At 54.1% G+C, this 22,542-nt stretch overlaps 2 protein-coding genes across 4 annotated transcripts in view; one reads left to right on the forward strand and one right to left on the reverse strand.

The window, feature by feature from the left end:
- Positions 1 to 22,542, forward strand: part of knockout (Stork-head domain-containing protein knockout) — a 79,282-nt gene that overhangs the window by 48,030 nt on the left and 8,710 nt on the right. For all 3 annotated transcript variants that reach the window (XM_011155219.3, XM_011155220.3, XM_025302484.1), the window contains exon 3: positions 999 to 1,194. In XM_011155219.3, coding sequence (XP_011153521.2) covers positions 999 to 1,194 — 196 coding nt within the window. The remainder of the gene's footprint in view (positions 1 to 998; positions 1,195 to 22,542) is intronic.
- Positions 4,180 to 22,542, reverse strand: part of LOC112589393 (uncharacterized) — a 29,383-nt gene continuing 11,020 nt past the window's right edge. Inside the window, exon 2 of the mRNA XM_025302486.1 lies at positions 4,180 to 4,419. Within this exon, the coding sequence (XP_025158271.1) occupies positions 4,196 to 4,419 (224 nt within the window). The 3' untranslated portion in view covers positions 4,180 to 4,195. The remainder of the gene's footprint in view (positions 4,420 to 22,542) is intronic.

Raw genomic sequence — 22,542 nt, forward strand, 5'->3', positions numbered from 1 at the left:
AGAAGCACCGTAACACTTTTCGTCTATCCGGGGAATGATCGCGCGGGAACTGCGATAAATCAGCGCGGCTGGCGGCGCGATCGATTCCGGCACTCCGCACTAATTTCATGATTTAACCGGACGCGGAGAGGGCGGGACGCGGGGTCAGAGAAAAATCCCGCGGGGCGGTTCGTTTATAAGCATTGTCCGGGGCTCTCGACCCTATCACGGCTCATTCTGCGAAGCGAAAGTACGACGGGGATTCTACGAAGCGGCCGCAGGGCGGCAGGGGCTGTTTCGCCCCGAGTTACGACGAGGGTGAAACGCCATACGGCCCTCACGGAGATAAACACTTAGCGACCGCGCTATATTTTAGGGGATAACTCGCGGCCGTCTGCCTGCGCGACGTGTTACGGCTTTCTTTATTGCTGATACGTAATGCATGTGTGAGAGGAGTGTGCGAATGATAGTTATTACGCAGTTACACGATTTCGCGGGCGTAATATTTTTCTGTCGCAAAGCCACTTGCTGCGCCTGCTGTGCGCGCGAGAAAGTGAAGCGCACGGAACGTTTCGGTCGAAGGACAATCACCGGCGGTGGACGTTTTGCAAACGGAGTAATCGGAAATTCGTTTCATTATTTGAGCCTTCGGTATGCCAACCAAGACTCCATTTTCATCTTTCACTATTTTTGTGTGAACTATTCGTGAGGATTAACGATTCAACGATTCAACGTCGTTCTCAAAGTCTCTGCTAAAGAAAAGTAACAAGAAAGTCTCCGCTTCCTTCTTTCGATCGAGTAAAAAACTCTCGAGTAAAACAGAAACTTATGGAACAAAATATTCTCTCTAGCAACTAGCAACCGGGATACCGCGAAGGTTAATTATGAGGGGATCAAGCGCAGCGAATTATCTCGGAAAATTTTCCGAGATAATTGCCCGCGTGATTGCTCGAATAAATTTTACCGTGTTGCGAAAACGCGCAGGTGGTAATCATTGTCTTTTTTTGTCTCTGTTGTAGAGCTTCTTGGAAGCGAATTCCAAGTGCTGGTGGAACGCGGCTCTGGTGGACGCGACTCGGCAGCTCAGGTACAAGGGCCACGTGTCACCGGGCGTGTTGATGGTTAGCGGACCGCCCTGCGCCCTCGAGGTCTTGAGGGCGGCATGGGCGCGAAACGTTTTACGACCACCCGCGGACCACTCGATCACCTGTCTCGGTATGTACCGTCGAATTAACCCTTTCGCTGCCGGAGGGTCGATTTAAGTCGGCGCGATTGCACGCGCATGCACCGCACGGCGTGCGCGCCACCGGCCAGAATTCAGGTCGTTTTGCTCAAACGGATTCCGAGTCGCGCGCGTAAGATAATCGAAGAGTTTAATTAAAGATAAAGCGATCGTGAAAGTGAAAGTGAAAGCGCCGATATTTTACGCGAGCGGGTTCTTACGGGAGAGAGAGGAGAGATAATGCTGCGTGACCCTGGTTCCGCGCCGCGCATTCGAATTCTGATACCAATGGGGGACATTTTACGTGCGAAGATAACATACGAGCTCAATTTCGATATCGTCTCTCTCTCCGCCTCCTTTTTTTCTCTCTCGCTGTCCCTCTCTCTCTCTCTCTCTCTCTCCGCTTATCGCTGCGGCGCTCCGTTGAGACGCTCGTTTTTGCTTATCGTCGAGGCGCGTGCGAACGCACTGCTGAAGGCAACCTGTTTCGGTGCCGAGACAAACCCGAGAGGATACTCTGCGATATTTAATTGCACTGGCTCTATTATTCATTGCCCGGAGGGAAACTGCGAAAGTTATCAGCGCGCGTCGATATCAATCTGCGCGGTTGCGGTACCTTATTCCGCGAGATGCACGAGACGAAAGGAATTTTTGCTTCTCGCTCTCGGTCTCGGTCGAAAAGTCGGAAAAGCGCGAATTATCGCGTCAAGTCTCAGAGATCGACTCCATGAGCCACCACACAAACCGGCTTTCAGAAGCCGACGGTTTGCAGACAAAACGACTGGATAACGGAAAGTGTCCGGCCCGCGCGCGTTATTCTCCTTATCCGCTCATCTCTCGTAACTCACGCCTGTCGTCGGTGTGTGCGAACCGCGCGGAAATAGCTCCGCGCTCGTCTCACGCTGCTTATCGCACTCGCGCGGCTCGTGCATTCGCACGCACCCTCGCGCACACCCCCGTTCCCTTATGCTGGGCGTGTTCCGTTTCACCCCCCGTCTCTCTCTCTCTCTCTCTCTCTCTCTCTCTCTCTCTCTCTCTCTCTCTCTCTCTCTCTGTTATACTTGTCTCTTCTTGTACTTGCCTTTTCGATGTTCGCTCGCTCGGTCGGTGTCCCCGCCGTCTGTTTCCACCTCCGCCGTTTCTTTCCGATCTTATTGCTCCCTTTATGCTCCTCGCGCTCGTATCTATATACGCCTACGCCCGACTATCTCGCATACCGGGCTTATGCTAATGCACCGCGCGCGGATACGCAACGGCGTAGGAGCCCGACTCGTTATTACGGCCGGCTGTAACGGCGAAAACGCGCTCTCGCGAAAAACGAAAGAAATTTATTCGCGCGATAAAGAAACCGCGCGCGCGCGCGCGCGACTCCAGTCGCGCATGGGAAAGCGGCCGGCGTGAATGGCGAAAAATTATGTCGCGGATAAAAGACGCTGTTTCACGGGACTCGTCACTTTTCGCGTACTACGGAGATGGAGAGAAAGAGGGAGGAGAAAGGGAACTCACGCACGCGCACGCATACAGCTGTACGCGTGGAAGATGCATCGATGGTACATGCATCATGAAAGAATACAAGTACGTAGATGCGTGCAGTCCGAGATGAGATCGACGACGCGCGAACGGGACGTTGATTCGTGGCGTTTCATAATTGGATGACGATGGCCGCTGATTAACCGCGTGCGGGGGCACGTTTAATTGCGGTAAATCGCGCGGCGCGGATTATAAGGTGTTTTTATTAAACGGCCGGTCCGGCCGCTACCGCGACAACGGCAACGATAACGACGACGACGACGACGACGACGACGACGACCATGGCGATGCAAAGTTGGCGAGAGCTTTCCGGTTCGCGCGAATGCCTCCGTGTAAAACGAGCTTGGTTAACATTCCGCTATTCGCCGATCGCTCTGCTCGCCCGGCTCGGCGCGCAGCGGCGCGCATAATACGCGCGTCTTATATGCGGTCTCTATGCGCGTGCAGTAATGCGGGTTTCGCGCTGCCAACATAATTGGTCTGTCGTCGTCTACCTCGCCGGAGATGGCCGGGCTGCTTATCCGACCTCTTTATTTCTCACGTCGTTCCCCCCGACGCGACGCGACGACAACGCGCGCGCGAGGCGGCTACGCGAATATCTCGCGGCGTGTTGCATGATTTTCCAGTTACCGGCGTGTCGCTGACTTTCCTGAAACGCGCGCCGTTGACGTCGACGTGGCGCAACGTGACTGCGCTCAATGCGTGCGGCGGGATGCGTATTGCGCGACGACTCATTAACAAGAAAATCACGCACGCCCCGTCGTCTTTTTAATTTGCACGGTGGCTCGTGGAGATTTTATGTGTGTGTGTGTGTGTGTGTGCGTGTGCGTGCGCGTGTATCGAAGTCGCAGGCTCGGGATAAGTTGCGCGCACACGCAGCTCGGCTGGGTAACACGAGACCTCACGTTTTCAAGCGTTTATTCGAGGCTGCAGTTTGCAGCGGGCTCGCTTGCTCCATTTATGGTTTTTATTACGGGCGAGACGGATGAGGGAGCACGACTTGAAATTGCGCGACCGTTTCGGAGCCGCGGAGCTTTCCTCGTAACATGGAGCCTCCGGGAGGGAGGGATCCGAGGCAGTCTTGTTCGAAAAAATGACCGGCGCAACGCGCTCCACATAGGAACGAGCCGATTGGTACGCAAGTCGCATGCCGGAATCCTGCATCCTCGAGTCGATGGGCGCAGCGAAAGGGACGTCGACGGCGCGCGTCTGGAATGTCGACGTTCCCTCTCGCCTCCGTCCCTAACTGAAATCCATACGGTGCACTCTCTCGCGGGCTAATAAATCGGCCTACAGAGTGTGTACGACAGTAGCGGCATTCCAGGTCGATCGATTAAGTCGGCTACCCCGGAGACGGAGACGCGTGCCCGGTAGCGCCGTGTTCCCTCCCCCCCTCCCCCCCCTGACCCCTCCTCCTCTCGTGCAATTTCCAACTCGCGATTTGCGCCTTCACTTCTGCCCTATCTATGATTTATCGATTTCTTTTCGGCTGCCGCGCTTCGCCTTTCTCTCCCTCGCGAAATCAATGGCTCGATTGTAATTACGCGTTGCGTTACTAAGAGAAACACTCCGCGGGTGTTGGAGTTTATAACACTCACCGCGTCGCGTCGAAGCCCACCGGTGTCTCGGTCGCCTCGATGTTGCTCTCTTGTTCAGCGTCGCCCCATGTTGCGCTTCAATTGATCCCACTGTAACGTGTAAGGTGACGTAATATAATTTCAGCGACATTTCGACGAGGCCAAAGGGGCGTACGAATTCATTTGATAAAGATACATGTCGGCGTAGCTGGAGTCGTTTTAACAATTGATTAGTCATTTGATAAGTGGAATAAGATCTCTCTTTCACGTTCGTTGCTACATCGCGACTGCATTTCGTGCGATTTATAACGGACGATAATAATCAGGATAAAATAATTTTCTCGAGCAGGTATAACTAGCTCTCGCAGCACCGCCGGCCCGCAGCGGCAATTGCGCAATAAACTGCGAACGTAGTTACGCATTTATTATTATTATCAGACTTTGTGCGCACAGAGTGTCTAGTAGCGGAATGTCGACGTTTACCTGTTTCTGACATCTGACGCATTGGCTCGGTTAAAATTCGAACCGCGGACGCTAATGCGGGGGGCCAAGCCGATGATGTATCACGGAGATAAGAGAGAACTCTCTCTCGGAGCGGGGAGATTCGTACGACGTGCCGGAGCGAACCCGGGGCTGGGAAATTAATAGCGCCGTATCGACACATCCAGTTATTTCTACTTCGAGTCTACTATAAATAGGCACATTCGCACGCGGCAAAGGCGGAATGCGCCGCTCGTGCATACGTACGTACGTGTCGACTTGATCATGGCGATTGCGATTCAGCATTTTTGCTGGCGTCGCTCGCGAGTGAAAGAGAGACGCCGAGGTAGGGAGAGAAAGAAAGAGAAAGAGAGGGAGGAAAAAAGAAACGGAGAGAAAGAGGAAGAGAGAGAGAGAGAAACAGGAGAATACGCGCCGTGCCTCATTCATTATACGTATTGACTGGCTGCAGACGTTGTTAAGACGCGCGAAAGATTCACGTTAGCGCTGCTCATACCTCGGCGAAGTATGCGCAGACGCATTTTATGATGATGAGCGCGCGGCGACCCGCGACGACATGTTTTACCGGCGTAATCGCGACTGCGCGTACCTCCTGCGTGGCCGTGCATACGTATCCTATTTTAACGCGCAACCTCGAGCGAACGAACGCGTCGCGATTGAAGGATCCGTTCGAGGCTGTTAATCCGCCCCCGACTGTTAATTGAGCTTGAGATCAAATCGAGTTCAAAGTACGAAGGATCGAAGCCAAAGTAACGTGTTGCATCGCACCTTGCGACATGTTTGCCGACACACAAGGAGACGTCTCGTTACGCGTGGACAATCACATCGACGAGGCGGTAAAATTGCCGCGGGGATACTGTGACGATAAGTTGAGCGATTCAAGCGGTTTCCGGAATAGGCACCTGTCAAATGCGCCATGGCGTCGGCGTTTACTTCTCGTCACGGTTCGGGCGCGCGTACCTCCAGCGACGAGAAAATGTCCGTCTCGAATCTGTCCATCAGCATTGGAACGTGCTTAAAGGACACGAGGAGGGTGCGACTCGGCTCGTTACGGGCCTGACAGCAAGATTCCAACGTCCCCTTGGCCGTCGGTTGCTTGGTCGACCTGGTTCGATTGACATTTTCGCGACGGCCGCTTATCGGATTGCTACTTTCAACTTGATTTCTTCCCGCTGAATCGTCTCTCTTTCTCTCTTTCTCAGCTCAGGGCGAACAGCGAGATGTAAGCAGACCGATACCGATCTCTCATTCAGCTGTTGAGCGCGATCAATGAGTCTCGCCGTTCGCATTCTACGTTGATTCGCGTTAACCGGATCTTCGTGTCGGACGAGGTGCGACGGGCATCTGACAGTCGCATTTAGCGACCGCTAAATGCGAGCCGGGAAACACGGTGTCGATGCCTCTCAACACCGCGCTGCTCGCTCTAAACACGTCTCTGCGCGAGTAATCGTAAGGTCGGTCAGCCTCTCACGCCACAGGGTCCTCCCTCCCCCCCTTGTCACGATTTTGCTATTCGCCCGATCGGAATAAGCTTTGACGTATGATTACCTTTCTCGCGTCAGGAAAAAAGCCCTTTTCACCATTTGATTAGCGGCGGGAGATTTGTACGCGAGCACGCCGCGCCGCGCCGCACTGCCGCCCCGAACGTATAATCAATACGTCAGTATCTGGCGAGTATTGCGAATTAAGGACAAGATCGAGAAGAGCGAGTACGTCCTCTGATTTTCGCACCCTCTGCAATAACGCTGTCGTGACTCTCATAAATTGCGCTCGAAATGTCTACGTTTCGTAAAAAAGAAAAGAAAAAAAAAGAGAGAAAATAAACGGGAGCTTCTGAGAGAGGTCTTTTTGTTATCTCCGCGCGGGAAGTATCCGTCGCGGAAAAATTTTAGCAGAGATGTGTCTCGATGACCCGGATATCGTCGAGAGTAAAAGGGGTGCAGAAGGGGAAACCACCTGAGGAGCCACCTGACGTTAATTAGCCGCAAGGGCCGTGAAAAAGCTTGCCTACCCAAGCGTCAACTCCTCTCTCTCTCTCTCTCTCTCTCTATCTATCTATCTATCTATCTATCTATCTCTCTCTTTCTCTTTTTCTCTGAAGGGGAGAGTTTCAGCGGTTTCGAAAAAACGCTACGGTATACACGAAGAGCTCCCACGGTACTACGATTCGCTGCTCCGCGTGTGCAAACGTGAACGCGAGTGAAATGACAGAGCCGAGTAACGAGCTATCTGTCTATCCATCTACCGCAGCGCAAACGTTTGTAGGCCCATCGATGTATGCCACGGTATTTTCGAGTGGCAACTTCCTGTCGAGTGTCAGCTGGATCCTGGGTCGCCTCGTCGTAGATCGACGATTACCACGATGATGATGGTGGGGTCGAGACACGACATACTTCGCTATTACTCGCTCCTTCCTGCCGTTCTCGAGACGTTACTCGGACGTTTCTACGGAGAGGTCCGTTCGATGCTCGCGCTTCACGCGCGCGTATTCCCATTCATATTCATAATTCGTCAGCAGCCGACGATTCGCGAGGGGGAGAGAGAGAGAGAGAGAGAGAGAGAGAGAGAGAGAGAGAGAGAGAGAGGGAGAGAGAGAGAGAGAGAGAGGAGACTTTCTTATTAGATAAATAACAACCTGTTGCACGATTCCGTAAGAAAGTGGCGGGAGCCGCACAAGCTGGCACCTGCAACGGCCGGAAGTGGCCGGAAGTTCGCTATATTTCTCACCTCGCCTTTTTCGTCAGCGACGCAGCTCGGCTCGGCTCGCGCGCTTAACCGTCTAAATAATTACTCACATAATTACCGGCGTATCTCCGGCGGGATAATTGAGCGAAAACTGACCGATCAATTTAGCCGTGAGACAGAGAGATATATATATATATATATATATCTCTCTCTCTCTCTCTGTCTCCGTCTCTTTCTCCCTGTGCTTTCTTACTGTGATTATTTTCCTCCACGGAGATTATTATCATCCCGCGGCTTGTCCGTACGTAGCGCTGGGTAAACATATCGTAAAGCATCGCCATGAGCTGCGCGAGAGCGTGCGCTGCGCGTTTTACCCCGAATAATGAGACGCGCCGTTACATCTGGGCCTTAGCGCCGCGTTAGGCTCATTGCGCGGCCGAAAGGCCGCAGTCGGCTTTACGTGGCCGAGCGCGATTAGTGTGGAGATGCGAGAACGCGAGGCGCGAGCGGCGTTTAACGCGATCGCGTAATTACACGGGGAATTTAAGACTGGTAGCGCGCACGAGAGAGCAAGAATGGGAAGCAGAGAGAGAGAGAGAGAGAGAGAGAGAAAGCACCTTTCGACAGGTAACACTATCGACTCGTTCATCCGCTCGAATCGATCATCGCCGCGTCGCCGCGGCGCGAAATATCGTCGGCGGGCGGCGGCGGAGCGCGTCGCGAACGGAGGCTGCGCGCCGTTGAGCAACCGAGGATAATTGCATCGGCTAATAAATTAATCCGAGACCACCTCCCGCGCGCGCGCGCGCGCGCGCACGCCTACGAGAAGGAGACGCGTGGTATCGCCCAAGTCGCTAATAAGCCTCTTGCGCCATTCCGTGCGATTGTCTAGGTCAAGGCGTTCGCTTTTAGTTACACCCAAGTGAAGCAACGCGTACGTCTCTCTCGTTCTCTCTCTCTCTCTCTCTCTCTCGCGATCGTTCACACAACGCGGAGAGACCGCGGATGCAGCCCGTGCATGCGTCGTGCGGACAAAAGCGAGTTCCAGCGAGTCATCGCGAGTCGTGGTGAATCGGTAATTGTAACTTTATGCTTATCGGCAAATGTAAATCAACGTGGATCGGAAAATATCGGAGTGAGTGCAGATGTTTGATCAAGGCGCTGACGATGCAATTTGCCGCGATGCCTCGTATTAATCACGTTTCAGGGAGCGAACGCGGGCGCCGCGTTAACTACGCTGACACACATGTGCGACATCCAGCGGGCCGGGGGTGTCAAATTTTAATGTATACTACCCGAATCTCATTTCGAAGCGCGAGCGGAGAGAGATCCTCTGCGCTCTTTGCTCCCCTTAAACCGCGCGTGGATAATAGATGCAGAGCCAGCCCCTTTTGACTTGCCCGGCAGCTGCGGCGGTTCTGTCGCGCGCTCTCGAGGGGTGGTGGCTCCGCGTATGTACATACACGCAACTTTCCTTTTCATCACGAGAGCGCACGCATTGTAGCGCAGGAAGCGCGATCGCAGACCGAATTAGCGGACGTGCGCGCAGGCCGTGAACGCAGGCCGAGAGCGCGCAGCCGCAAATCGGGGAAAAGCGCGCGGGGAAAAGGACGCCCGTGAAAACGTCGGAAGAGTTAACCCCGCGAGCACCGGCTCGCGAAATGAAGATGCGAGCGGAGGGATCCCGGGAATCCGGCCAATCGGCCGCATAATGATGCGGCAGGGAAACGAGTGGAAAATTATAGTGCCGGGGAGGCCCGCGCTCGCGCGCGTCGTGCAACGAACGTGGCATTCTGGCCGCGAAAGGGAAAGGCTTCGTTATCGAGGCGCATCGTGCAAAACTGCAGAATTTTAGCGACGCGATACGACGCCGCCGCCGCCGCCGCCGACAACGACGACGACGACGATACACGGCATTTACCTTTTCGTCGAGCCGGCCGAGCCGGGACTGGAAAGCCGATACTTGCACGCGCGAGGTGTTCTCCGCGCGCGGAATCGTGCGCGAGTAACTCGGTACTCCTCGCCGAACAGCCGTGGACAATGTTTCAGCGGAGATCACAATATCGCATCGTATTACGCGAGAGAAAATCCATCCCGCTCGCGTGTCCGCGCGCATGCACGCGGATTCGCCGCGGGTATCGTTTCCGTAATTAGGAGGATCGACTCTTCGATTAATCATACGCTCTCGCTCGCGCGCCGCGCCGCGCCGCGCCGCGCCGCGCCGTGGCTCGTCCTTTCGACCGGCGAACCGGAAGTCCTCGGCGTTCGCGCGGCTAATGAAATTCCTCTCTCGTTCGCGTACGCCGCCTCCCTCGCGCTGTTAGCGCGCTTTTCACCTCACTTGACCGGTGTATTCAGATCGCGACGCAGCCGGTGCCGAGTCTTGCGGACAGGTAGAAACGGTAAAAAGCAGAAAACAATATAGCGCGGCGCGCGCGCGTGTGTGTGTGTGTGTGTGTGTGTGTGTGCGTGCGCGCGTGTGCGTGAGGCGCGTACGAGACGTCACGCGTACACACGTTCATTTCCGACTAACTGTTCTCCGCGACAGCGCCGAGCGGCAGCGCGGGAAGGTTTGTGCATTTGAGCGCAACACGGACTAACGTAGGAGCGTGCGAAGATCGCGCGCCGATTCGGATAATTGACTGCTGGAGTGAAACCGCGCTTTCGAAAGCGACGTCTCGCCGCTAATAAATCCCCGAAAACAATGCCACTGTCACGGCTCGTTCCCGTCTCTTCCGCGTGGTCCCGCGACGCCAGCGGGGTTGCCAGGGGGAGGGCGGGGATCCATCGTCGGCCTCGTCCTTGGGAGGACGTCACGTCCTCCGCGCTGTTTTCACAAACACGACCCGAATCGGAGGACAAAGTGTAGGGTAGTTTTGCATTTCTCGTTTTGCAACTCGACGCAACGTGAAATACGGCACGTCCGATAAGATCGCGTTTCGTCTTCGCGCGCTGCGGGGCGAGGCGCGAATTAAGCCGCCTTATCAGCGCTCTCGATGAAGACGATGATCCTCCCCTCTCACGTCGCACGTCCCGGACGTCCCGAGAGACGTTCCCGAGTACGGTCGATAAAATTCCAAGGTGTCTCGTCGCGGTACGGACGCGAGATCAGCCCTCTCCGCCGCGTATCGCGTCGCGGTAGTATCCAGTCCGCCTTAAATTTCCCGGCGGGATTTTATCTTCGCTCGCCAACACGAGATCGAGATATCTCGCGAGACATTCGGGATAAGCGTTCTCGCGATGCACCGGCGTTGCGCGCGCCATCGTGGGATGCGGCGGGGCAGGTTGAGGAGAAGCGCCTCGGGTTTGGAACGCACTCGGAGACGGCGGAGGGCCGCGAAGGACGAGCCGGGGCTCGTGAATCCTGCGCACGAGCGAAATTTATGCGGTTCGGCCGCGGTAGTGCGGGTCAGTATCGCTGAACGTTAACTCGGCCAGAAGCTATACACGGTGTTCCAGTTATTCGCCGTGCGAATTCGATCGGCGCGTTGCTGGCGGAGCGGAAGTGACGGTGGAATCGCACGCAAACACGAGTCCGTGGAAGAGGAGCGAGATTCAATCTAGCACGCGCCTGAGCACGCGAGCTCGGATATGAGAGAACAATTTTATGCAAACTCACGAAGGCACAGGCACGGTGGATCATGTTTACGGAAGGAAACAAGCGTCTTGATCGACCCAGGCGTCTAGGGAAACGATGTCCCGCTAAATCGACGCGATCTATACAAATTCCCCGTCGATTTGCCCGATCCGTGTGATCGTTGTGAACTAAAGAAAGATATATATATATGTCTTTGAATGTCTCTCCTTTCGACCAGCGGGAGCGAAGCTAGAGACGAGGAAAACCCTGTTGGACACCCTGTAGAGCGGCTGGTGAGCTTATGAATAAGAAATAGCCCGGCAGGCCAGGCGAAGTCGGGCGAGAGAGCCTTATACCACGTCCAACTATCCATGAGAACTGGACCGTTCCGGAGAGCTCTCGCGGTATATCTCTCTCGTCATCTCGCTCTCTCTTTCTCCCGTGCCACCTTCGCCGGGGAATATATATTCTCTTTCTCCACTTACGCCGGTATATATATATATATATGTACGTCGCGAGGCGCGCACGTATCGCGCGAATCGTGGCGCGCTGTGAGTGCTCGTGCCTGTCTGGCGCTGTTCGCCTTTGAGAAAATGTAGGGAAATTGTCGCGCGCCGTCGCGGTCGCCGTGCAACTTTGTTGGCCGATAATATCACGATATAATATGAACGACACGCTCGGAATCGCGAGCGACGACGACGACGACGTCCGGGACGTCCGCCAGTCAACGGCGCGTAAATTCGCCAAGCCGACCTGATCTCGTTCCCTCCTTCCCTCTCTCTCTCTCTCTCTCTCTCTCTCTCTTTCCTTCTTCAAGTTGCGTCTCAATCGTCGCGATTTCGTCGCGGATGCCATAAGAGTATCCGAAGACGCCGTCGAGGAAGCGAAAGTAGAAGACGGAGACAATACTTTCGCGTCGACCACGTCGCTGCGAAGTATCGGTGGTACTTGAAGTGAAAAACATCCCCTCGGCCTTGGATAGTCTAATAATGTTTCTCGTATGCAAATTGCACGCGCGCGCGCGACGGCCGGTCGGAACGATATTTTCTGAAATAGCCGTAAAAGAGCTTGGCGGCGTTTATCACGGGCGTTTTTAACCGGTTTCCATCGGCGGCGCGGCGCGGCGCGGCGCGGCGCGGCGGCGCGCGAATACCCTTCGGAAATAGACGCGAAGGTGTCCTTTACGACACGCGCGCGTTGGATATATCGCGTGGTCATTCGCGTTGCTAATTTTTCGCGTAGGCGCGCACGATCGCGTTGCTATTGTTAGCGGTTAAGGAAAACGGGTTTCGCTGGAAACGCGGTCGCGGATTCATTACGACTAATCGGTTACAACAACGACGACAACGCCGCGGCGACGCGGCGAGAGGGCGTCCTCGTGAATTTTCGGACTTGTTCGCTGCGGTCCTTCGCTCTCCTCGGCTATCGGCCGTGTAAACATGTCGCGATAAATGTTTCGAAACGGCGGAGTAAGCGACCAAGTTGCCAAGACGCAATCGCGTATATTAAAGTGCTCGCTCGCACTTTTATCGCGGCTACAAACGACGAGCCTCGCGATTCGACGCGACAGTTACGATGAGAAATTAGACAGATAGAGGTGCGCGCGCTAGAGCGCGCCGGAATTATCGGCGGAACGTTGTAAAATAAATCCCGTGTCGGATTACTGACTATAATGGAACGCGTACCGGTTGTTCGGTTTACGTTCGGCTCGGCGCGTGTACGCGCCTCGGATAAACACCTGATTCGGACGAGAACATTATGCATCGCGGCGTTATCGGTGCATATTGGGCGCAGCTCAAGATCCTGGGAATCTCGACGGAGATCGACTCGCGGTGATTTCTTGCGATGAAATTTTTGATTCGCGAAGCATTGTGTTTTCGAGCGGGGGGGAGGGGGAAACTCGTTATGCTCTGGTAAGCAACGTAGTAATTTTGTCCGTGTTTAATTAATAATAAGATCGGGTAAAAAAGTAGCGGTTGAAAGATACGAAATTTGCCAATTGACGCGAATATTTGACGTCTCGAAGGCTTTCCGCAAAGTTTGCAAGATCAAAAGTGCACTCTCGCGACGAGGTAACACGCAGAGACGAGCCGTCGAGCCGTGAGATAAGGTGGCAAGTTTTGAAGCACGCTTAGTCGCTGAAGTGAGAAGACACTCTGGGTCACCGACCGACGTTTCGGCGGTCGCTTTGTTCGACCAGGTAATTCGACGCGACGATCAGTTCTTAGGCGCGACCATTGCGAGCGACGTAATTACAAAGGTGTGCACTGCCTGGCCATAGAGACGAAAGGCGTGGTACGACGTTTGTAAAATGTTGGCCTTTACGAGTCGCGAGTCGCATTAATTTCTCTATGTAGGTTAATGCCAAAGCAGCGTAACGATCTGCGAATTGTGTACCCCGGCGTGATTGATGACGCGCCTCCCCATCGGCCATTCTTTCGCTTTCGGAATGGAAGATGCCGGATTAATTTACAACGCGCCGAGAGAACAAGAAATTCATTCGAGGTGTAATTTGCGCCCCTAAAAGGACACCGGCCGGTCATCCCGAGCCATCGCCGTTGGCGATCGACTCGGACAAAGAGACACTTTTTGCGCGACCGGATGCGACACTCGACTTATCGGGATGTACGTACGACGGTTCGATTTCGCCGTTCCGGTTTGCTCCTCGCCGCTATCGCGGACGCGAATCGGTAGCCTCGGAAAATAGTTCAAGGATAATGTAGCACCGCGCGCGAGAGATGGAATCGTGTGATTAGATTGGCGGTGCCGTCCCTCGTTAATATCGCGAGGGCGGCGTTTTCAGACGTTCGCGTTTGCCTGCCGCCTAATCTCTACTTAGCGAATTTCATCACCGCCAGACCAGCGTGACATTTCACCTGTGCTCCGTTGGCCTCGATAGCGTCTCGAGCGACCACACTCGCCTCTCTGCGGGTAAATACGTACATCACTTCCGTGTCACCTTATGACCTACCTTAACAAGGAATCGCTGCGCAGCGAGCGTGTGGAACGTTTTATTATAATTTTCCTCGATTCCTGACTTTTCACATACGTATACATCTATAGACACGCGCGCGCGCGTGAACGTCATCACCTGGCAAGAAGCTAATTAAATGAGAAAAAAAAACCACATCTCAATAATTACAGGCAATCTTTGCGTCAACGGAGATCCAAGTCGAGATTTGCGATTTTTCAAGATTGCGCGCATGCACGAGTTTCTCTTGTGCTACGACGTCGATTCTTCTCGCGATATTTATATACCTCACTTCTGCGTCACGTATCCATTAGTCCAAATTCTCGAGAGCAATAATGATTGCTTCATTGACGCAACAGCGATCTAATATCGATCATGGGCCTTCCAGCGAATTCGATAACTCAAACCGGATAATGATAAAATATCGGTGAAAACGTACCGGTACGATCCTTTCGATCTTGCGCAACTTGCGTTGCCTAAGAAACAATGGGCAAGAAGAATATAAAATCTCCCCCCCTCCCCTCCCTCCCGATTGGGAGTGGTAGGTTGAAGATAGTTTACTCTCGGGCACGATGCAATGCCTCACCGCGTCTCGAAAAGCTTCCTAATTATCACTAAAACCGTACCGGCCGGAGCCGACTGCAACGAGCACCGCGAAATTTATTACTCGGATATAGGAGGGCGGATCCCTCTCAGTTCAACTCAATTACGCCATTATCGGTCGTGATCGACGGTGAGGCAACGCAAAACGCGAATCCGCTATGTTGTTTCGCGTGAAACAGAAAACGCAAATAAATCAGACTGAGTCGCATATTGCGTGATGAAAAGAGAGACGAAGAGAGAGAGAGAGAGAGAGAGAGAGAGAGACAAAAGCGCGAATGCGAGGCGGCCGAGATGATACGTCGACTGAACCTGAAGAGATGAGGAATGTACGTCGAGCGATACGCGATTACGACTAATTATCATTCTTAACGATTACGAAGCGAGGAACAATGCAGCGCACAGAGCGCTGCTTGACGAGCGCGTCGAGTAATAGGCTTTGCAAAACGACTCGTGTCAAGTGCGAGAGCGAGCGGACGGCTGCGCCCTTATCGTGAAGAGCGAATGGTATCGGCCGCACGATGCAGCGTCGAACGGCGGAATCGAGGCTACGAGTCGATTCTCATGGCCTCGCTTATATCGTCTTTCCGGCGAACGAAAAATCACACGACCCGTGAGGTCGATTTTAATCCGAGCGATCTAGTCGTCTCTACGCCGTCGGCGATCCGTCGAAATTTAATATCACCGTAACGGAGATCTCTCGCCAGCCGCGGCCGCGCGCGCGCAAAAAATGCCAGCCGAGCGCGCTCGCTACATCGCGCGCGCCTTCGCCGTCTTATTTCGAAGGCGATCCTCGACGTGGTGTGGGGATTAAAATGCCTGGCATTGTTAGCGTCCTTTTGATACGCTACAAGTTACTCTGTAACACGAGTATGCGGCACGACGTAGATATACACGGTACGCAGAATTTGCATCCGGAGTGTGTAGACTCGGAGCAGCCTCGGGATGGAAAGCGGCGGCCGCTTCTCGCAGGTGAGAACGGCCGACGCCGAAGTTAAGTATCGCGCATTATCGCGCGACGTGGAAATGAATTTCCCGACGAAGACGTAAGCCAGCGGAGCTTCTCGCGCGACGATAGTTGACCGCAATCTAAATCGCGCGCGCGCCTGACGACGATGGACACAATGGAGAGACGGACGATTTTTCCTGCTCGTGTCTTACGACACGAGCGCACCGACACGGCTTCGAGGCTTGCATTGTCGGACGAGCTATGATATTTGCGCATATTCGCGCATCGTCCTACAGAAGCATCGTCGTCGCCCGTGTGAACTCTCCTGCGTGTATCTTCTCGGAAAGTTCTAAGCGGCTTACGTGCGCGATGCATGTGCGAGAGAGCCTAGAGAGAAAGTCCGCGGTGTACTCTGTTTCTCGTGCGGGCGATAGCCAAGTAATGCTCTGCGTTTCGGCGCGTATAACGGCGCCCAGCGCACGAGTGCGTTTGAATAATAAGAGAGTGAATAAAAAGAGCAGCTCTCCGGCGACCAGCTCTATGGGCGATTCGGCAGGGAGGGACACTTTACGACGAGCCGGGCGATGCTTGAGGACACGCTCTCTTCTGCGCGCTACTCCGAAAGCTTTATTTATAAAACGGCGATTTAACGCGCGCTATACCGCGTCGGCCGCGCGGTATGTCGTCATTCAGCACCTGCGTAGGACTACGCAGGTATTCGCAGCCAATGACACCACGTGCAGCTCGTAGGCGTGTGCGTGGTGCAAAACGCGCGTTATTGAAAAACTGGGTCCTGCGACAAGCAGGTATTCACGAAGCCGCCGCGTCCCTCGGGGGGGATTTGTTCGCCCGCAGTGCAGGCGAGTGATATTTCGACAAGTTTTACGCCTCTGTGATAGCAATAGTTGCGAAACGGACCGGCGCGACCACGCTTTTCGCGCTAATCTGTCGCAAGGACGCGTTATCTTCGCTTGTAGTACATTTTACACGCCTGCCGTTTCTCCTCACCTTCGGCCGATAGTTTCGAGCGATCCGTTGCGTCAGCGTTGCTTCAACGGGGAATAAAAGTACTGTTAATCGCGAGAGGACATTCGTTTGCTTCATTCGTGATCCTGAGCGTTACATGACGTCATAATTTGCGCACCTTCCGTCATTATTTGCATAGCTTACTTTTGCACAGCTATTCTTCACTTCTCTGCAGAGTTTCTCCCGTTAACGAATAAAAAAAAATGAACAAATATTTACCGACGCTGAGTGTGTCCTGTGTGACACTGCGCGCGAACTGTCGATCGCTTCGAGCCTGTCAAAGTTCGCACAACGGCGGCGGATGTCCGCGCGCGAATTCACCTCTCTCCAAAGTTCTCATTAATAAACATACATTCGAATTTTAATTTCTAAACTGGTTGTGCGCGCGCGCGCAAGGATTCGTAAGATGCAAAACGCTCAACGGCGTAAGATGCTCGCTCCTCGCACCGGATGCTCCGCCGCGACGTCTGAATCAACCGACCGATCTTCCCGCGAGTTAGCCGCGAGGCAAAGATCATTACGGACACGGAGCTGTTCGTCACCGTCGTCGAGTAGTGTGCACATTGTCGCGACCCGGATCCGCCGTGGCGGAATTCTTCGAGAGGATCACGACCGCGATCGCGGCGTACGCCGTGACTTGTCGTCGCTCAAAGGTTACCCTCCCGCGGGCTCGCTCGTTCTCCGCGGCGTCGCGCGTGCACGATGAGTGTGTCCCCTCCTACCCCGAAAAATAATACCACCTGCGATCCGTATCTCTCGTCAGATACAGGCCGGATAATCTTCGTACGACTTCATTCCGCCGCTCGAACAATGTATAACCCCGGCACATTGTGTTGTGCACACAACTCCGCGGATCGCGGCCCGCGGACTGACGTAACGTGCACGCCATCGCGAGCACCACCAGGAGCGATCGCGACGCGATAGCGGCACGTACGTTCGTATCGTATCATACGCTATACATCATATCGCCTCAGCTCGGCCGTTTGCATTTAATGAGCGCTGTATCGCACTCCGCGTTTTCATCCCGCCTCGCCTCTTGCGGCGCGCGCGACGCACGCGTCCGTCCGTCCGTCTTGCCGCGTCCGTTGTTGTTGTTGTTGTTGTTATTGTTATTGCTCCGTGCAGCACACGGCGAAATTGATTTCCGACTGTGCGCGTACACGGCAGGTAAGCCACGGCTACGACGAGACCCGGAGAGCACGCGCTTGTCCACTCATAATTGACTCGTGTCTACCTTACATAACATGCATTCGCATTCCGCGCGCGGATAACAAAACGCTCGCTCGGCGACTCCGGGCTGGGATTATTGACTGCTGACGGGGATACATAAATCCGGTAGGAACGAACGGGAGAGACCTGGTCTCTCCGCGAAGGTGCCAGGCGACCACGCCTTGTCCGAGAGGACTGTGTAACATTCTTTCTTCTACACCTCGTTCCTCCCGTGCACCTGAGAGTTTCACTATCGACTGCTGCTCTTTAGGGTTGGTACTGTCAATGCCGCTAATCTCGTATCCGACTAAACTATCTATTGTTGTTCGCCTATCGCGGGACCGAGAAGGAGAGGGAGGGAGGGGGAGAGAGAGAGAGAGAGAGAGAGAGAGAGAGAGAGAGACAGAAGGTGATGGACGTTACCGGACTCTCGGAGCTGTTCCTGTACGCATGAATTAAAGTTGACGAAGATTTAACTGTGTGTTTCTTTCTACGGACCGAATTAGAAAGCGAGAGTCCGCCAGAGGCCTGTCACTCACAATTAACGCTTACAAGAACGACCCGCACGAGTAATGAAACTTCCAAGATTATTTAACCTTCCGGCTACAGGCTTCGTCGTCCAGTTGGACGGCGGAACAAAACGACGTCGTCGGCGCTCGCGGTCTTATCGACACTCAGCTGTAAGGCGTACGAGCAACGCTGCGGCGCGCGGACTAACGTATGATTAATCTAATGTCCGATTTCCGTATTTGCTCTCGGCACACGCGGCTGACGCGATCCGGCAAAAAGGGGCCGGAGCGTAAGGTAAACAAATGCTGTGCAATGAGTCCGCGAGATCGATAGCCCGAGGTACGAGAGGTGGCGAGCGTCTCCAGGATTTACATATAATCAACGAGGAGTCGACGAGGAGAGTCGACCGAGACTCAAAGGTCACCTTGTTACGAGGTGATGCTTCGCGAGGTGGTCTTTGCCATTTCCCATGAGCATAGCCATAAAGGCGGAGGTCGAGCGACCGATCAACCGAGCAACCGGCCGACCGAGGCGACCAACGCGATAGATCACCGCGATAAGGATATATGCAACGTGTTTTCCTCTCGGCGTGTACGCCGAAGTGCACACCGGAAGTGATCCCACCGCGCGTTTCGACGCGCGAGGCTCGCTCGGTCGTTCCCCGGCAGCCTCCGTTTCTGTCGCCTCTGGTGTCGGTGTCCCCATGTTGTCTATTACCCGGCTTGATATTTGTCGATACGTTCGCGTGGGCGAATCGACCCGAATGCCAGCCTGCTGCCTTTTACTCCGATGCCAAACGCGCGCTGCCTACGTGGGCAGCACGCGCGCGCGCGCGCGGGGTATTATAATAAAGTCTCCTGCGGAATGATAGAAAGGTGCACGTTGCTAATAATAGCCTTTCGCAGGGTCGTCAGGTCGGCAGGTGTGCTCGGCTGCGGTATCTACTGTTCCCCGGCGCGGCGGATCGGTCTTGCCTTGTCTCCGACTTCCCTGTCGAGAGAGTTTCGCGAGCGGCTAGGCGCGTTATTGAACGTCCTTCGAGACGCCTCGAGACATTGCCGAAGACATTCCCGAAGACGTAACGAAGAGAGAAGAGAAAAAAAGAAAAGACTAGAGCCGGAAGATGATCGATGAGACCGGTGGTCGCCTCTTTGATTTGATTTGCGTACTTTTCAACCGCGACAATGAGCGAGCCTTTGTCCTCACGCGGTTGTAAGGAACCGTCGGCGCTCGGCGATATCGAGGTCCTCGAGCGGGAGAAAGCCGATGAAACGGCAGGCGCGACGCAGACAGAAATCGAAACGCAGCGCCCGTTGCGCGCGCACGAGATCGAGCTTTTCTAAATTCTAGCCATAGGCGCTCGCGGAGTTATAAAGCATCTCAATAAAAATAAGAAGAAACCGTTAATGGCCATTTGCAGAACCGCTAGTTGGGTGGTAAATGTCCATCGGCCATAAATTGTCCGTCCCGATCGGTGCTTTATATCGCGAGCGCGAGCGCGGGCGCGGGCGATTGAAACAGAACGACGACGAGCGGCGAGCGAGCTTGACGCATGCAGAACGCACGCAGAACGGAACGGCTTTCCGGAAAATTTATGACGCGTGTCTAATTGTCGGTGCGTTCTCGTGCTCGTATATATCTGGAATCGCGCTCGCTCGCGCGTCTCGTTGCTCGAGTTCTAAACGTAAAACAAGCCGGCGATTAAGCCGCGCTACCGGACACCGTCTAATTGCCCGAATACCACCTCTTCGGTGTCAGTCGCCAGCGTCTGCGTCAAAGACACGTATTCACTTTCCGACGAAGAAGAGGCGACACGCGCGCGATGACGATGTCCTTACGCGAGCTCTTACGCAACGAGGGATACGACAGTCGCCGCTTTCGCAGTCGAGCATCGCGCTCGTCGAATTGCAATTCGGCACGCTGATAACGCGCGGACGGATAAAGAGCGACCTCCGGGACAAGATTCTCACGAGGAGCGCGCCCCAGCCATCCACGCCCCAGAAACCGACGTGTATCGGGTTCCACGATCCCGCTGGCCTCGCTCTCCTCCACGTCCGTCTTCCCGTCGTCGACGGGGCTCCTTGAAAATTGCGCAACCACTACACGGCTCGTTTTCACATTGCGATCCCCGCGCGAATACAATGACGTAGATCATGTTCTTTTTCTAGCAGCGCGCTCGCGGGATAAGATCGCGCGAATGAAACCGAAACTGGCCGCTCCCAGCCGTGAGCATTAGGTAGATAGCATTAGGTAGTGCCACCGTTTGTTCCCAGCCGCGATGGGGAGGTTTCATCGACGAGCGTGTCGGACGAGACGCTAAACGTACCGAGTCGAACCGTCCGGAGATGCGAATTGCGCTGAGCCGACCAGCGAGCGGCACTCTCGCGCGCGGATTTTTTTAAATATCAAGACGTTTGGAGAGATTATTCAGTAAATTAATTATTCAGTAATTACTTATATCTTAATTAAATTATTTTAAATTAATTAGTAATTTAAAATAATTTAATTTTTATTTTTAATATTTGACAAAATCCAAAAATCAAAGTGCCGAGACGGAGGAGGTGATCAGTTCACATGGCGATGCAACGCGACGCTGAAGAAGCGTCGGATAACCCGAACAATGATGTTTTACATTCCGTCAGTGAGATGAACCGAGCCACGAGCGTCTCGCGGATGAGCATTCACACAGCGTGAGAGAACTGTCCGCCTAGGTCTAAGTCGCCGGTAGTCGAAGTCTAAATAAGCAGCTTCATATTGAATGAGCATTGAGCGTGAGAATAATGTTTAAGTTGAAAGTGGAAGCACACACACACACACACGCACACACACGCGATCGTGCTCGTGGCCGGCGTGCGTATTTTGCGTACACAGCACCGCGTGCTTTATGAAACCCGCGTCCGCAGCGGAGGTAGACGTCAGCGGGGCGGACAACGAGACATCTCGTCCTGTCAGCGAGAAGTCAAAAGAACAAGAGCGGCGGAGCGAAGTGCGCGCGAAGGAGGACTCGGCGAGGCGGATTTATATTCGGCCTATTTACGGCGATTGTTTAACGGGAGCTCGCGAACGGGCGTTTTCACGTTAGCTACACGCGTAATTGGAGAGCCGCTCTTTCCTGTCTGCTCCGCGAACAACAAAGGCGGCCGTTGACAGAGACGCAGCAGAGAGCGGGGAAATTGCAGAGTTGCGCTTAGCCGCGCCGTGCAGAAGGCGGGCCCGTGATCGCGGGCACGAACTTTAAATAGAGTTCCTCTGTCGGCTGAAACCTTTAATTACGCGCGCGATCGGCGGAGCAAGTGGCCGCGCGCATTGTCGAGGGTGCGAGAGCCTGTGCCGCGCTGCGTCCGCGATATTACGTTGATTCAGATATTTCCTCACGCGCGCAATCTACGAGAAGCGTGTGTCGCGGTTTTCAGTCCCGTCGAGACCTTTCATTACGAGCGATCGACCGATTTTCGCAGACGCGTCGATGAATCGACGACGGGGTGAGCGTGGATTTTTTCTTCGTAGCTCAAGTGAGAGCAAAGGCACATCGTGCCGCGAGATATCGCGACGCAGGAGACCTTGCTGCTCACGTGGCTCACATTGGCATTGACTCTCCGGTATTGACGTCGGCGAGGATATTATGAATTCGTCGCACGAGCGAAGCGCGGGCCGCGGGAACTTCGAGGTCCTGGGGCCGACTCCTCGGTTTAGAATAATCCATATTCTTTTTGTGGGCGTGAACCAGATGTAGAGGGAGAAAGAGAGAAGAGACCACGCAGTCGCGGTGTCGCCAGGTTACCGTGGAACGTGACTGGAAGGATAAGGGTCCCGATTCTTCCACAACAGCCCGGGCCGACCGCGTGGGCTAATAAATCTGCCGTCTTTCATATTCACCGATCGCGCTCGTTCTTCGACCACGTTCGCGGAAGGAATACGATTCAGCCGTAATTGGAGCGCTTGTATTTTTTTGTTCCTCCCGTGAAATCCGCGATGACGAACGCGGCATAAAACCTGACACGCGGCTTACCGTTCGCGTTACAGTAAATTATAATTCTGCATCGATCTTGCGAATTCCCCCCTCGCCCCCCGTTGAACTCGAAGGACCAATGGAAAATTTCGAGATGCAGCTTTACGTAGGCTGTTGTCTCACCTTGATGTTGCTTGCTCTTGCCCCTCATATTAAGTCGTAAAAAAGATTTTTTCAAAATTGCTCAGTGTCATTAT

Source organism: Harpegnathos saltator, unplaced genomic scaffold (assembly GCF_003227715.2).
Source record: "Harpegnathos saltator strain DR-91 unplaced genomic scaffold, Hsal_v8.6 scaffold498, whole genome shotgun sequence".
NCBI classification, from domain to species: Eukaryota; Metazoa; Arthropoda; class Insecta; order Hymenoptera; family Formicidae; genus Harpegnathos; species Harpegnathos saltator.